The following is a 17,948-nucleotide window of genomic DNA, read 5'->3' on the forward strand; positions in this document are numbered from 1 at the left end:
ATCAAAACCGCATTAAAACAATTTTACAATCTGACAAAACGTGACATATTGTTATAATCTCCGTATAAAACAACAATATGCAAAATAACAAAACGAAAACAAGATGAATCAACCGTGTAAAACATGTCACGGTTTCAAAAACGCTACAGCCGTGTATACAAGGCACGGTATTCGAGACAAAAACAATCGTTTCAAAATCGTTTTATGAAAAATCACAATGAAAATTTACGTGGCCTCACTCTGATACCACTTGTGGGGAAATATCCGTATAAGACCCTTTAAATTTAAGGATTATAACGTAAATTTAACATGTGAAATATGGTCATAAACGAAATACAATGAAAAACGATTAAGCACAAGAATTAACCTCCGGTCCTAGTGCAATTCGGCAATGAGAGATCAAAGTAGACCTCCTCCTAATTGTTGCACCCAAGATCGTCTGAGAATATGCCCTTGTGCTAGAAATATGTTCTCTGATTGCCTTGCAATATTGAGAGAACTTGATGTGAGTTTTCGAGATGTGAGATCTAGGTTTCAGAGAGAAATGATCTCCAAAACCCTAATTTTTTTGTCAAAAATGAATTAGGTTACAAAAGGAGAGAAGGCTCTCCTTTTGTTGCCTCGGTCCGCGGGTCACTAGAGGAGGGAGTGGGCTTTCCACTTTCTCCTCATTTAACTCGTGATCCGACTGTTCCGACTCGTCTCGCTAAAATGTATATGACGCGGTTTATATTATAAATCGTCATCGGTTATCGGCTATTAAAATATCAACTAATAACACGGGTTAGTTGAAGTATTAATACATGTCCGACAAAGACGATATTGTATAATTTATTCAATATACATTAATTAAATATAATCGTTTATATTTAATTTACTTAATTAACTTATTTAATTCGCCTTAGCCCATTTTATTTAATCCGTATTAAATATAATATCTCAACATCACATTTTGACTAATTACTAGTCAAATAACTCGGACTAACTGGTTAGTCAAAATTGGCATCAACATGACTGTATTTTCATACTGTCACGTCTCTCAAACGTATCCTATAGGTGTGACTTTTAGGGACCAGTTGATCACCGCCATCTGTATGACAATAACGTCAAACTTATCTAGCAAGCCAACCGTTATTGATAAACGTGGATCAACTGATAATAATACCAAAAGTATGCCCTTTGATCCTTTTAGAGATTTATAAGTCCTTGCACTAACTGTTAAGGACACCAGCCCCAACAGGGATTAGGTGTTCGATCAAAAGAGCTTCCTAATGCGTACCCTCACCCCTTACTCCAGATCTCCGTGAGCACCCGTGTTCATTGGCATCCACGAGAGTCATTCTAGACATAGAATGCTAAGGGTAACGATTGCTTAGTGTTCATGTCTTTACTTTATGTCTTGACATGACATGAGGTATTCGAACGGTTCCAATTTTCCATAAAAATTGGTCGCGACTCCATACAAAAATGCAAACGCTTGTTTCTCTTTTCCGTCCCAAGCGCCCCCGTGGGCCCCCGCTGTCCACAAATACAATTAATAAAGATATGAAACATTAAGGCATAAACAAACAAGTCCTTAATTGTTTCTACCCCATTTACTCTCACTCATTTACTAAGTCAATTTATTTTAGTCATTAACTACGCGAGAGTTGGGAGCGTGTTCGCTCTGATACCAACTGTAACAACCCGGATTATAAAACAAAGGAAAAACTTATATAAAGTAAATATCAGAGTACGATACTGATAAAAGGGTCAAGGTGGCGGAAACACCTGACCAATCCGGTTCGCTACTACATCCAAAACAACTAATACATTATTCAAAAGGGTTCTTAAAACTTAAAAGCAAAACTCCTATTTATTATTAAGCTCGCTTCGCACATTCCCCAAGCAAGCATCAACCAAACAGCAACAAACTGAACAACCTGAAAAGGGGGTCGACAATCAGTCGGGAGCAACTAGATGCTCTCCCAGTCATGTTTACAACAATTGAATATAACCAACAATCATTAACGAATGAGATGTAAAACCAGTAAACATGTGAGACCATCTATAATCATGAAAATCCGACATAACATGCCATTAAACGATAACATACTAGGACAATCTTATGATATGATGACAACTCCAAAGGAAACATGTGACGACACGTGACAACGTAAACCATATCGTGACCACGTATGAACCAACATAACCACAAAACATGTGACCAATCCAGACCACCAGCACAATGTATAGAATGAACGCCGTTAGAGCGATTAAAGAACTGCCTCTAACTAATGGAGCGATTAACGAACTGCCTCCATTCAATGGTACGGGCCGATTAACGAACTGCAGCCACAGTGGACCGATTAACGAACTGCATCCACACTATGTATAGCGTATAACCACTGCCTATATGCCTAAGACCTGACCAGACCTCTCGGTGCAATAACTGTACACCGAACGACACACGGGGACCAGAGCGATTAACGAACTGCCTCTGACCAATCCCGAACATAGACCATAACAAATCCCCGAAGGGTAGCCTTGATTCATTCCGATAGTATATAAATGATACTATCGTCATCTATACACCAGCCAACCAACAAATGCGCAGTATAACTGACTGTACTAACATGCGTGAACAACATCACGACTTAACTCATAAGATAGTATAACTGACCATCCTACTTATCATGTGGACAAGAGTAACCAATGACTCATGCATATATATTGACATACAATATAACTGAACACCACACATCATATGAGACAAGTATAATCAACCAATGTTATAGTAACTTCAACTATAACTTTAACATTAACCATTCAATGTTATAGTAATCCTAACCATAACATAAACTCTGGATGCGAGGTTATAGTAACCTCTACTATAACTTCAGTATGTATAACTTGAAGTTATACTTACCTCAACTATAACCTTGACACGAAACTCAAAGTTACACTAGCATTAACCATAACCTTGAGCCATAATCTCGGGGTTACATTAGTCTCAGCTATAACTTTGACTCGTACTTAAAATGTTATAGTAGGTCCAGCCATAACTAGAGTAGCTACCCAAGGTTGTATTAACTTTAGCCATAACACTTGAATCATCATCAAGGTTATACTAGCTTTAGCTATAACTTCGGAGAGAACTCTTGGCCGCCTATCATGCCGCCACTAGGGTTCACTCGTAAACCCTAATTACGCTCATGACACCCATAATAAACACATAAACAACATACGACATATAATTAATACAATAAACATATACGAACATGCGAAAACATAATTAACATGATAATAAACAATCTAACACGTACCAATCATACAAGACAATCATTAAATCATATTAATTACATCAATTGGCATAAACACAATTAAAAGAAAACACCTAGTTACCTTTTTAGCAATTAATGATGCCAAATAAGAATGAAAACTCCAAGAAAGACACGACCAAGAAAACCTTGTCTCCAACACGTGTCCACGTCCCAAAAATCGACTTTAAAGAAAGGCAGAAATCGAAACCCTTGAAAACGCCATGAAAAGCTATCCTTCTTCTTTACCCATTAAAATAAGAGACCTTAAAGGTAGGTCTAAAGGTCCATATAAATAATTCTCATAAAAATATTTGGAGAATAAATTATTGTAAAGGTAAGAGCAAGGATTGTGAAAATATAATTTATCAATAAGTTTGGAGGAAGAAAAGATATTTAACAATGGAGTCAAAGGGAGAAAAGAAGAACAAAAGAGAGAAATAGAGGAACTGCCGTGCGGCACCTTACGTGAGAAAACAAAGGAGAGCAGCTTGCCTGCTAGGTTAGGTTTCATGTGAGAAAGAAGAAGGATTGACCTAGTTGCTTGCTAGGTTAATTCTATTTATAAGGGATTAACTAATGGGCTTTGGGTCCATTAGCTTATACAATGGATTATCTGATTACAAAACCAATTGGATATTATTAAAACGAATTGAGAGCTTAAATAAGAAAAGTAACTATTAAATTAAAATAGTAAAATCGTACATGAACATTTTAACCCATCCAAAGTAGGCCAAAACAAGAAATATTAAAATAGATAACGAAGACGATAATTATAAATATTTCCAAAATACATTAATAAACTTCGAAATAATTAATTTTAATATAATACTTTTATAATAAAATATTATTATAAAATACGGGGTGTTACAGCCTTGCATTGTAAGCTTATGTAATACCCGTCCTTTTAGGGACACGATCCAACCGTTTTTTTTCTCCATGGCGCCTCATGATCAAGATAGCCCTAATGTTGGTGATCCCACCACACCATTCGTTCTCGTAAATTTCGCGAGTTGCGATAAGCTTATGTAATACCCGTTCTTTTAGGGACACGTTGACCGATGTTGACTGACCTTAGACACTTATTTTGACCTTCGGAAACCTTACGAGTGGTGACTTGTGACAATGTGAGCTTTGGTTTGTGTGTTACTCGGTCTAGCTGATCGAGTAGCCTCGGGGCTCGATCGAGTAGGGGTCACTCGATCGAATAAGTTGGTTACTCGATCAAGTAACGGGTTTGCAGCGGGGAATTATAAATCGTGTATTGTGAAATCCCAAATCATTTCCGCACCTTCTTCCTAAACCTAGGTGTCGTCACCTTCTTTCTCCTTCACCATAATCCCTGTCCTTGAGGCCTTTGAGGATGCTTTACACCATGGGGATGGGATGCTTGAGTCGGGTAGCGGTCTTGACGTTGGATTACTTTGTATATGTATGTCGTTGTCGTCATCATCGTCATCATTGTTTTCAGTTAGGTTTGTAGTGATAGTAATGGATGGTTGTAATATTTGTATAGGCGGTTTGCTTGGTTGATTGGTATCTTATGGTCAGACGCGGTATCGCTGCGATTTGCTAAAGGTAGGTTCGCCTACTCAGTACTGTTGAGTGTCTAGAGTGTCTATTGTTGTTGTTTGGTTGGTGTAGAGTCAGTATTGTTGATTGGTTGTAGTAGTTGTTAATGTTGTGTTGGTGTGGTAGTTGGTGTTTGTTGTTGTGCAGCTGATTGTGATTGTTTGTCTGTGGTTCTCGAGTTGCGCCCTCGGCTGAGTGGAGTCACTTGCGGGAGTAGCTTCACCCCCGTAGTTCGCCCTCCGTGGAACCCGCCACGGGAGGGGATGTGCACACTAAGGAACATGGGTTTATCGCTCGGATAGATGAGCGGGACTTAGGTGGGAACGGCTGCGGTCCCCCACTGGCAGGACTGGACCTTTGGGCAGTTAGAGATGGTGGTTGGTTGGAGATATGGTGTGTGTGTGTGTGTGTGTGTGTGTGTGTGTGTGTGTTGTTGTACTTGTGTTGTGTGTGCTTTTGTATGTTTGTTAACTCAGTTGCTGACCTTGTGTGGTTTTGTTTTGTTATTTGTATCTGTTGTGTCTGCCGTGATCCACTATGGTGAGCAGTCAGTCTTAGCAGGTAGTCGTTTGGATCATAGCTGGGTGCTTGGAGGGACGAGTCTATCACGTGTCATGACAAAAGTAGTTCACATAGTAGATAGTGGTTTTGAGTTGTATCTTTCATATCGTCTGTTGTTTGTAAATCACTTGTAACATAACTTAAATGTTCTTTTATCGACATTTGATTATTAATGTCCTCGGGCAACCGAGATGGTAACGCCCTTATATACTAGGGAAGATCTTGTTAAGGCTCTTTGGTATATGGGGATGTTACAGCTTACCCCTCTCAACTATATGTCTTGGAAGATTCAAATTGAATCGCTTCTTTTTGGATACGATTTACTCAAATACATCGATGGCACGCATCCCTGCCCACCCGAAACTATTGAAAACACCACAACTAAGAAAATCGACCCGAACCCAAATATCTCACCTGGAAGCGCCAAGACAAGTATTTGTTTGGTTCTCTCGTTGGCACTATCTCTTCTAATATATATCTCGGCCTTGACTATTCGTTCGTGCTTCATCTTCTCGTGAAGCATGGTCTGTTCTTGCCTCCACGTATGTTAATCCTTCCCGTGGTCACATTCTCCAGATCAAAGATCGTCTTGACAATACATCCAAAGGTGACAATTCCTTCACAGAATACATGCAAGCTATCAAGGTTTGCACTGACAAGCTCTCCCTTCTCGGAAAACCAATTCCGAAAATATTATTGCCAAAGTCTTGAGAGGTCTTGACAAGGTTACCTATCGCCTCGTTAATTAAGCCGTTAAAGCCAGAGACGAGCCTATATCCTTCGAATCCCTTCACGAAAAACTACTTAACCATGAACGTATTAGGGGTGATCCTAGAACCATTAACATTGGTTGTAGTGAGCCTAGATCACGAAATCCTTTAATTACTCGTCCAAGAGTATATGAAGCACCATATGAACCATCTGGTGTCAGAAACCGGATGTTTGAGTATGGTGAGTCATCAAGACATTTGGGCAATAACCAAAATGTATTGGACATCGGCGTCATGTACTTGTTGAGCGAGGTGTTGATTATAATAGTACTCGTTCACCAGGGCTAGCGTTTGACGTCTGTAGGATAACTCTTAATCAAGGTGGGTTTCCTACACCCAGCGTACAATCCTTAGCAGGGAATGAGGGGCTTGAACCTCCATTATGTTATCCTCCTAGGGATAACTGCGCCCAACCTCTATCGTTTATAATAGTACTCGTTCACCAGGGCTAGCGTTTATGAGCGATTGGACAGGCAAGAGGTTATTAGCCAATTTGTAATGTTGAGAGTAGAGTTGTGCATCGTAGAGGGCCAATTCGGCGCAGCCAAGTCTTGTGGGCAGAGTTCCAGCGGCCCGACCAGCCCGGCATGTCCTGGTCATCACCTCGGGCCAAGCTAGTGCCATATTTACCTTGGCCGATCCGGTCCCAACACTTACATTGAAAAACAAAAGTGGCCCACCCTAGCCCGCTACTGAGTGGGCTGGGCTCGGGCATAGCCAAACCAGCCCAGCCTAGGCTGATGGCACTCTGCTCGGCCCCGCCAACATTAGCCTAACCGAGTGCACAAAGAGGAAATGGACTCTCCATTTTCTTTTAGAATATAGAGAAGGCCCTAATTGCCATTAAATAAAGTTATTTCGCAGTTCATAGATTATACATAAAAAATAGTATATCTAATTATGTACTTTCTGAATTTTGTAATAAAGTTTTTGAATTTTATTTTTTAATGAATATGAGTTTTTATTATAAAATTCTTGAACTCGTTCACTTAAACATTAAGCTAAAAAATACAATATTATTAAAAAAAATTATACTTATAAATGCAATTAGTTTTGAATTTTGCCATTAAAATAAATTTGTAAAATTTAAAAAACTCCGCAAAAATGTATATAAACTCAATTAAATAAGGAGTATTGATATAATACATCCATTGCGTAATTCATTTTCCAGTTACATCGCTCTCTTTGATCAATCCGTCTCATTGTAGACGGACATTATCCCTTTAAAGCTGTAGATGAATAGTGGTCATCTAACAAAATGAGGTGGAAGGGCAAGTGGGGTTATCAATTTCCAACCCACTTGTACTATCCACTCTCATTTTATGAGAGAGATACTATTTATCTATAACTTTAAACGGAGAATTTGTGCTCCTTGATTTGTGTTGGAAAATTGGTACGAATGATAAGACATGAGAAAAAATGAGAGGAGACCCACCACGTGGAAAAGAGACCACACATTTTCCAGCTTGCTTCCAGGAACTACGACTTGTACTTCTCTAAATGTCAAAAGAAACGTAAACGTTAACTAAAGCAACTTCCAGGCAATTTCTAGAGAGACATCATAATATAAACACGACTATAAATGAAAGTTTAGAACACAACTATCTAAAATTACATAAACTTATTTATTTTGTATATACAAAGCAGTTCAAGATCATCCAGGTACTATTTAATTTGAATGTTGATATTAATTTGTTATGCTCAAATATGATTGAATGACAAGTAGTGGTGGTAGTATTACTAGTATGGTACATAAGTACATTGGTACAGAGCGAACGCCCTTGCTAGCCTCTATAATTCCGTCACTTTTGTGTTAATGAAACGGTTTTACATGAGAATATCCGCAATTGCACTTTGTCCATTGCGTCTAATTTTTAAGTAGTTCATTTGATGGTAGCTATAATAACTATTTCGTGTATTGTAAGTTTAAGACGGTGTTATGCAAGACGTTCCTATTTCAATTGAGCATGCATGTTGTATTGACCAATCTAATGAGAGGGGTCAAGTCGCAAGGACGGTTGACGATTTAGTTCGAAGTCATATTTGCAGATCTCCTACCTAGAGCTGGCAAGTCTGACCCGACCCGAGTGACCCGACCCGAACCCGAGCAAACCCGACCCGACTCGAACCCGAAAATGTTGTGACCCGAAACCGCCCCGACCCGACCCGATGACGACCCGTAACCCGACACGACCCGATTATCAGTGACCCGAACCCGACCCAGACCCGACCCGATATTGACCCGACCCGATACTGACCCGATTAAATTGATGATCCGATAATTATTAAGCTTAATTTTGATCAAAATGTAAGTGATTTTGTGTTTAGATTGATATGTTTGACTTAGTAATGAATTAATAAAACCAAATAATAGGTTAAAAAATAAATTTAATGGTAAAAAATTATAGTAATGCGATTAAGTTACCGGACCCGATAATGACCCGACCCAAACCCGACCCGACCCGATACATCATTCGACCCGAAATGACCCGACCCGATAACGACCCGAACCCGACCCGACTCGACCCGAAAGGGTATGCTGACCCGATATGACCCGAACCCGATATGACCCGACCCGACGTGACCCGACCCAAACCCGACCCGACTGACCCGATTGCCACCTCTACTCCTACCCTTCCCACAGTATTATTCATCCTCCAAAAAAAAAAAAAAAAAAACTACTTTCTCTAGTCGCCATGGTGCTTGGAGATTTATTCGAGTTACTTCCAAAAATTTGTCAAACACTGGCTCAAATATGGGCTTTTGGTCGCCATGGTGATAATAGTATTACAATTTAAAAAACACACATTCTCGTTGAAGACATGACATATCCGTCACTTTTGAGTGACGGATACCATTTTACCTCATAAAGTACCCATTTTTTCTCTCTCTGCAACATTATTCATGTGGTCCCCTTTCTCCACTAACCCATTATGTTACCATTTGTACTCACAAAATATCCGCCACAAATGGTGACCCGTCACAAGGGAGACCAATTGTTTAAAAAATTACACGCAGTGCTGATAATAGTAATCTATTCTAAATTTTTCATGGCTCAGGTCGAACGCCCCTACAAATCTCTTTTGTTACGAAGTATTACAATTTAAATAACATATTGTCCTTGTAATTCCCTCTTAACGGAGAAAAAGAATTATACATCTAAACCATGTATAATCCACTTACTCCTTTTAAAGCTCCTAAAAGAAAAGTGTAGTCATACTCTCTCAGTCCCATTTATTTGTTTTTTTCGCTGCTTAATTGATTGTTAGTGAAACTAGGTTAGACCTCGTACATTAAATGCACGGCTTATATGATACAATGGATAAAAACCTTTCTTCGGCGGCCAGAATTTATAAGTGATACAGAGTATTTTTGTATGCGTAGTGGCTTAGTGATACCAACAATTTCATCCTTCTTAATTTCTTGTACTAAATATAAAGTTGTATTATTGAAATGTTATACATAGTTTTTGTGTCAGGCGACCTAACATAAGAACAACCGCAATTTCGCTTGGTCCAATGCCCAATGCGATTTAATTAGTGCAGTAAGGATAAGCATGTAGCCGCCGATAGGATAATAGAGTCACGGTGGTATCCCGATTCTAGCGATAATTAGCGATTATAACTACCCCGTGAATATTGTAAATATAAGACGGTCTTATGCAAGACGTTCCTATTTCAATTGAGCACGTGTGTTGAATTAGTAACCTTGGCACTTCAGATGCTTTAATTTTCAGTATAAATACCGTCTTACATAATAATTTGTGTTTATGATGATCTGTATGGTGATCACAGGTAATTTTTACACTAGTCCCTTGTTTCCAATACGCTGCTATAATTTAAATCATTATGATCGATCGCTCTAAAGTCCGTATTCATGTTTAGATGCGCATCAAATGCTCCAAATAATGTGTGTTTATGATGATCTGTATTTGGCCTCGAGTAATAACTGGATTTATTTTGTTTGGTTGCTAGATTGAACTGCAATGGGTGTGATCTGGACTGGTATAGCCAACTTTTTGGATGGGATAATCAAGAAACGGCCAAGAGATATTCCCGACAGTGTTACTGAACCTCAAGCTGGCAACAATCTTAGTTATCCGCAACCAGAACAACAAGATCATAAGCGCAGGAAAGTAACATCGCCCAAGGAGACTGGTGTTTCTGTTCGGCTAGAACGTGATATCATGACCCCAATTTCGGGTTGGTTAAAAGATGATAGGGTGAACACAATTGGTGTATATGGAATGGGTGGGGTTGGAAAGACGACCCTTATGAAGCAATTATACAACCGTCTTATGAATCGTGCTGCCGTACAATGTGAGACTGTCAGCGGTGGTATTGCTTGGGTATATGTAGGTATGAATTTCACCGTCTACAATTTGCAGCACCGTATTGCCAAGGCAGTTGGGCTTGATTTGCAGGACGAGAAGGATGTCACCAGAAGAGCTGCCCGTTTACATGCCTTTTTAGTCCGCGTATCTTGGTACGTAATCTTCCTTGATGATCTGTGGGGTGAATTTCGCGTGGATCAAGTAGGAATTCCCACACAGTGCAACCTGATAATTATTTCACGATCCTTACACGTTTGTCGTGCTCTTCGCTGCCAAAAGGTTATCAGGGCTAGTCCTCTTCCCCAGGATGAGGCGTGGGAGCTGTTTTACACAACTGTTGGTAACGGCGTGCTAGATACTAAAGACATCTTGCCGATAGGTAAAAGATTATGTGATCTGTGTGGTGGTGTTCCGCTAGCTATCAGTGGGTTGGCCAAAAAGATGAGCGGGGTGGCTGATGCCTCTGGTTGGATGCCACGTTTAGTAGTTTCAGCCCAAACTGAAGACATGTTTCTTGTATTGTGCATGATAATTTGAGCAATCCCAAACTGAAGACATGTTTCTTGTATTGTGCATTATACCCGACGGGTGATGCCATACTGAAACAGGAACTGATCCGCCTTTGGATCGGAGAAATGCTGATAGATGATGTCGAATCTTTGCAGGCACAGTATGACATGGGACATTCAATTTTGAATAAGCTTCTCAACTCTTGTATCCTCGAAACCTCTAATGATGAAAGCACGGTGAAGATCCATGATCTCATCAAGTTTATGGCTCTTTCCATTGCCGGGGAAAGCTTCAGCGTCTCAAATACCCCCCAGTCGACGAAGAATCCTTTGGAATCGGAATCCTGCAAAAGTTTCAAAGTTATATCCTCGATCAAATCAATTCCTTCAATAACTTTTGGCTCCCCTCAAAATTGTCCAAGTCTATCCACCTTACTTCTGCAACATAGTTCCCTGTCCGAGCTTCCGGATTCTATATTTGTGCAAATGAGTTCCCTTCGAGTGCTCAATCTGTCTCATACGTCCATTCAGAGGCTCCCCAGCTCTACCGGTAAGCTACACAAGCTTCGGCTTTTAGATATCAGTCATTGTCCAAACCTCAAGGTGCTGCCTTCGATTGCGAAGCTGGGAAAATTGCAGTACTTGAATCTCTGTCAGACGCCAATCAAACAAGTCCCTCGCAGCCTTGACAGGTTAGAAATGCTCAAGGAGCTCAACTTATACTCCGCTTTCGATCAACTAAAGATCTCGTGGGGTGTGTTGAGCTCTTTACCCCGATTAAAACGACTATCGTGCAGTATTACCAACAGCAGTGATCTACAGCGTTTGAAATCACTTGAAATTCTTGGCGCTAGGTTTGCTAGCTGTATTGACCTAACTGAGTATGTCAGATCGAACCACTGGCGCAGTTTAAAGTCCTTCCATCTACAGGTTGGTCACAGTAGAGACTGTACACGGCCTTACACTAAGGCGGTGTCTCTAAATGGCTGCTCCTTGAATGCTCTAGCAGGGAAATCTATTATGTTTCCAGATAACATTCAGGAGTTTTACGCTGACGGATGCCAAGGTCTCCGTAACCTTAATCTCATCGACTGTCCTTCAAATCAGAATTGTGATGACATGTTGGTTTACGAGAGGCAACGTGGGCTTACACAACGAGCTTCACCCTTTTCTAGCTTAATGGCATGTACCATCAGAAGGTGCCATGATGTTGAGCAACTTTTCACAGCAAGCTGCATACAAAAACTACCACATCTCGAATCAATTGAAATTGAAGATTGCAAACAACTCAAGGAAGTAATAGCAGACGAGACCTTCAAGGAAAGCGGTCCCATTAATCTCCCACGTCTACGACGCTTAGTTCTCCGTAACTTGCCTCAGTTGAGTAGCATTTGTAAGACCCGACTTGTTTCTGCTTCCCTCCCCTCTCCTTCCATAATAGGCTGTCCGAGACTAAAACAAAAGGCTTTCCTTTCTTCCGTGTAAATATCGAATGCATTTTTTTTCCGACAGCAAATAGAACCATGAAGGACCAAGACGGGAACTAGAGATAGCAGTTTAGAACCCAAAAGAATAAGCAGTTTTAGTCCTGCAACCGATGTATAGTGAAGTGAATAAGCAATATATGAAAATTGTAACGAAAACTGCGTTTAATGCCCGCTATTTTAGAAGAGAAAGAAGTTATATGTCACTGTAAACATAATTTAATAAGGATATAACTAAGTCAAGATTCATGTTACGTCTGCCCTCGAATTTACTGTAAGGATGTAACTGAGCAAACATGGAAGTATGGAACTAAACAAATTTAAACCGCCTCAAGCAAATGTCATTACTGATAACCTAGATGTGAACTGTAAAGAGAACAGCAATTAAGTTTCTTTAGTAGCTTAGGAATACTACATGGATATATCCAACACACATGAACATGCCTTAACCACGCAACCTCGTCGTTGGCTATGTAAGTTTCCAGCAGACAGTTTTTTTTTCGACTAGGTTGACTTGGAGGAGAGAAAATAGAGAACATACCAGCTGTCACAGTAGGGAGTCTAAAACCATTCAGATGACCCTCTTCACACAAATCACCAATACAATTTGCTGAAACAAGTTTGTGATCAGCATGTAGGAAAGTAAACAATTCAGTTAAAAAATATTCCAGTAAAATAGAACTTCATCATTTTCTATGAAGCCAAGGTCTCAATATTCTTTGGTTCATGATTACGATGGAATAAAGCAAAACAATACACTAAAATGGTTGCATGTTTTTATTTTTTGAAGTAGCAGAAATTCAATGCAATCACTGGTCATGCAAAAACAGAGTGTGATGTTGCTGTTACATACAATTATACACACTTGAGATGTGACGATCTAGACTCGGCTTGCAGCCACTACACCAAATGAATCCCGGAAAACACATTTTCGTTTGTTTGGTAAGTAAAAAGATTGCGGGGAAAATAGAGAGCTCAATCTCCCTCCCTCGAGAAAAATCAAAAACCTTCTAATAAGAAAAATTTGAAAGAAAAACACCAATGGGGGCTTAATGCCAAGGATGGGGGAAGTATAGATCTCTTGAATGTAGTAAGAAAACTGAGAAAAAAAAATATATGAAACTCAGGGTCATTAATGAGCGGCAAAAACCATGAAAGGACGTTTCCAGAATCTGTCACAAATTGACCAACTGCTTAAATGAAGGTTTTGCGATTCGGAATTCAAGTTGGAGACTGGCTGCACTAAGGTGAATCACATCCTCCATACAAGATTGGATACCAAAAAAAAAGGTGAAAAGCGACATGAAGAATGTCACATAATAAGAGAATGAAACGTGTGAAGGTATAATGGACATAAACATACTCCAGACTCCAGTTACATCCAAGTCATGGCTAACTTTGATTAGCAGCCCTACTTTGCGCATCTGCATGTCTACCGTTTCCTTTCCCGTATACTAACTGACTGCCATTAAGAATCCAACATAAACACGACCATGGCATTAACATGTGATTCAGGTGATACAAAAATTTCGTCCGATTATGCTCCTGAAGATCTGCCCATACTACAGGTGGGTAATATCTAAGTTCCATAGACTAGTGCCAAGGTGATGACTACAACAGCAACAACAACAACAACAACAACATTACCCGGGAGCCAAGGTGGATGACTGATGCTTAAAAAAGAAACAGGACTTAGTTTAAAAAAGCGCGCCTAGGCGCAGAGAGGCGCCAGCCAGGTCGCACAGACACAGTGAGGCGCATGGGATACAAAAGGCGCACCTAGTGAGGCGCACACAAGGCGCATTAGTGTGCAATTCCATATATTTTTCCAAATTCTTTTATTTTACCCTTGTTTTCTCCCCCTTATCCTTAATTTTCACTAAAGTACATGTGCGCCCTCTTTAAAACAAAAAAGGTATTATTTTCGCACAAAATTTGATTGTAAAATATGGATGTTTCTTCTAGAAAATCAGTGCGCCTCGTGTGAAAAAGGCGTGCGCCTTGCGCCTCATCCCCTTGGGACCCACCGCCTCAGTGCGCCTTCTCAAACTAAGAAACAGGATCAGCACTCTGCTATGACTGAGTTGACGCCTAAAGATAACACACAAAACTTACAGTGATAGCTAATTAAATGGCTGAATCATCAATCACCTCACATCAATGCTATCAGATTTAAGGGTGTGATTGGATTGAGGGAATTGGAGGGAAAAGAAAGGAAGGGAGAGTAAGGGTCCGTTTGGATTGAAGGAATTGGAGAGAAGGGGAGGGGAGGGAAAGAGAGGAATTTAATTTCCTTTGTTTGGATAAAAAATATGGGAGAAAGGAAATGGAAGAGGAGAGAAATGAGAGGACTTATTTTCCCTCCTATAGAACAAATTATAATCTTTCCAAGGGTGGCAAGATTTGGAAAGAAAACATTATTTGGACTCTAATTATACCACCACCATCCTTCAATCCTCCATCCATTCTTCATCTCCCTCCTTCCTCCCCTTCCATTTCCCTTCATAATTTTTGTTATCCAAACACCCACATTCCATTTGCCCTCCCCTTCTCTCCCCTCCCTTCACCTCCCCTCACTCCCCCTCCCCTCCCTTTCCCTCCTAAAATTGTATCCAAACGGACCCTAAGGGATTTAAAATCCCTTGTTTGGATAGCAAATAAGGGTGGAAGGAAATGAAGGGGAATGATTTGGAGGGATCCATTTTCTCTCCTCCAAGGCAAATCAAAATCTCTCCACAATAGGCAAGATTTGGAGGGAAATTGTATCCAAACACCCATACCCCATTTCCCCTCCCCTTCCTTGCCCTCCCTTTCTCTTCCCTCCTTCCCCCTCCCCTTCCTTTCCCTCCACTTTTGCTATCGAAAGACACCCTTAAAGGTAAAGGAAACAAAATCAATGGACTCAAAGCAAGAGAGAACTAAATGAAAGATCAAGAAACAATCATACCTGTTGAATAGAAACATTACTCAATTGATCAATCACAATCGTAACAACATCACATCAGTGCCTTGAAGAAGCTCCTGTGTACGGGAGCTCATTATATCAAAAAGTGGTTGTTTTCGAAAGACCCTATATATTTTTTAACCAATAATGCAATGAAACTTGAAGGGAAAACAAAAGAAGTAAGATCATACAGGTAATGGAATCTTACCTAGGAATTCTACATAATATGAATCCTTTTATGTAACCAGTTTATCTTCAAAAACCAGCATCTGTCTAAGTCTAACAATAAGATCATAAGAAATATAATAATTTTAACCATTTGGAACATTGCACAGAACGGCTCTAATTATCGAACACCCATTTGTGATTTTACCAACAAAATTAGGAGGAAATGCAAGGGATCAAAATGGGGCGACCCTTCGTAATCCTAAAAAGATATCCACTAGCTTTTCCTTATGGGAGCTTGAGGTGGATTTGTGTCACCTCCAGCACCCCCACGGTACCGAATGTCTTCCTCAAGCACTAACTACTACTACTACTACCTCCATCCCATTAATGTTGACCCATTTTAATTTTCTTGCAATATCAAATTGCTATACCTTTTCAAAAATGATGATATGAAAATGACATTTTTAAAAAATCAGATGTATAGAATTGTACACTGCATATCCAATTATTTGGAGAAATTAACAATCAAAGTTGGCATTGTTTGATCACCAAAGTCAAATATAAACAATATTAATGGGATGGAGGTTATACAATGTTTCGTGTACTGGCTGATCATTCTAGAACAGCTGAGAAATGTGTCAAATGCAGCTAAAATTCAGGAAACAAAATAATACAGATGAAAATTCCACATCAAAAAATACAACGTTAAAAATAATTCAGAGCAAACTAGGGCCTCTACTAATTATCTTAGATTGAGATTTGATTATGTAATTTTAATTTAACAAAAAAATAACTAGAGCAAAGGAAGTATCTAGCAGACCCAAGCAAAAGAATAGATTTTTAAACGCAGACGCACATAGAAAGCCCTCATTAGCAACTTGCACAACAAAACAGACATACATAGATATAAGCGTGACGAAGTGTGCTAGATTATTTACCCAAATAAATATACCGCCTTTTCATTGATATTTAGGAATAACATGAAATGCATATCAAAAACAAATTAACAACCTAATTCTATGGCGGTACCTCCAAACTGATATCCTCGAAATTCTGAACAACCTGCTCTATTTTATCCAGGAGTAAACTCTACAAAAGCTCTCTTAGCTAAGGTGTTTCTACACTATCTACTCATCAGTTAGAACCTCAAATAACCCGTCATTTCTAATCCCCAGCTTCACTCCGTGTCTCCATTCGCGGACATCGTCAATGCCACAGATACGGGTAGCTGTTTCTATGTCCGTGTGATACACCCATCTACTCACAATACTACCTCTTCTAACCCACTCCCCCCTCCTAAACCTCACAATTCCGTCTTCACCTACTCTAGTCTCCGTCATCACTCAACATCCAACCACCCACCACCCAACCCTAAGGTGACGCACTGGCGTCATGTGGGGTTTTCTTTGTTTTTTGGTGCCAAATGAGCCATAATTCCAAGGGCATTACCAAGATATAAGGCCGATGATTCGAGCTTGAGACCTAATGTCCTATATATCTTCGTCTTAACTACTAAACTAAGACATCGTCAAGACGTCAACACGGCTAAACCCACCCCCAATAGAGGGCGGGGGAGGGGGGGGGGTAACCAAAACCCAACTAATAATTCATGGCATTGATTAGTAAAGAAAACAAGATTGCACAATAAGACTGATCTACACAAAATTCCTAAAATAACCAAACAATTAAATTGAAAATTGAGAAAACAATTAAATTAAGACAAAAGAGAAAAGGGTAAAGTAAAAGAGAAATGTTGATTACCAATTTATCCTCAATTAAACGGTAGTATTAGAAGGTGATCAATAAATTGTTCATCGAGCCATGGAAGAAGATTACAAGTTTATTCAAACGAGCAAAATTGCACGCGTTTATATTTAGAACGGTATGAATGTTTTTTTACGAATATTTTATTTTTACGTTTCTATTGTAACTACCTAATAGTTCTATATTAGTGATCTACATGTTTAATGTAGATCAGTGATCTAATTGGAAATGAACATTCTCCACGTAAACACAACTACCACATCAGTAAGAGTTTTACCATATTCGGCACATAGATCTATCACTAAGCGGCGCTCAACAACATCGTACTATCTAGTCTAGTTTTAAAAATTATTTAATTTATTCGCATTGTTTGTAATAATTAATTTCATTAATTTCTGTAATATATTCTCATTATATGTAATTTATTCCCGTAAATATGTAATTTTATTATTAATTATGTAATTCATTCCGATTATATGTAATTTATTTCATTTATTCCGATTGTATGTAATTATTTCCTATTTTTTTTTAAGACGAAAATTGT

The 17,948-nt window shown here is 39.3% G+C and overlaps 2 protein-coding genes across 2 annotated transcripts; both read left to right on the forward strand.

Moving 5' to 3' along the window:
* The first annotated feature begins 7,729 nt into the window (after positions 1–7,729).
* LOC141643976 (disease resistance protein At4g27190-like) lies at positions 7,730–12,720 on the forward strand. Its single transcript, XM_074453388.1, has 2 exons — positions 7,730–7,864; positions 10,177–12,720. The coding sequence occupies exon 2, from the start codon at positions 10,188–10,190 to the stop codon at positions 11,070–11,072; it is 885 nt and encodes a 294-aa protein (XP_074309489.1). The 5' UTR covers positions 7,730–7,864; positions 10,177–10,187; the 3' UTR covers positions 11,073–12,720.
* On the forward strand, positions 11,171–12,720 carry LOC141643975 (putative disease resistance protein At4g27220). The gene has a single exon (XM_074453387.1). It carries the CDS (start codon positions 11,171–11,173, stop codon positions 12,527–12,529), a length of 1,359 nt encoding a protein of 452 aa, XP_074309488.1. The 3' UTR covers positions 12,530–12,720.
* Positions 12,721–17,948: the final 5,228 nt, after the last annotated feature.

Source organism: Silene latifolia, chromosome 2 (genome assembly GCF_048544455.1).
Source record: "Silene latifolia isolate original U9 population chromosome 2, ASM4854445v1, whole genome shotgun sequence".
NCBI classification, from domain to species: domain Eukaryota; kingdom Viridiplantae; phylum Streptophyta; class Magnoliopsida; order Caryophyllales; family Caryophyllaceae; genus Silene; species Silene latifolia.

What these genes read in the sequence shown, in the direction of transcription:
- LOC141643976 (XM_074453388.1), top strand. Translation starts at nt 10,188, where the DNA reads ATGGGTGTGATCTGGACTGGTATAGCCAACTTTTTGGATGGGATAATC.
- LOC141643975 (XM_074453387.1), top strand. Translation starts at nt 11,171, where the DNA reads ATGCTGATAGATGATGTCGAATCTTTGCAGGCACAGTATGACATGGGA.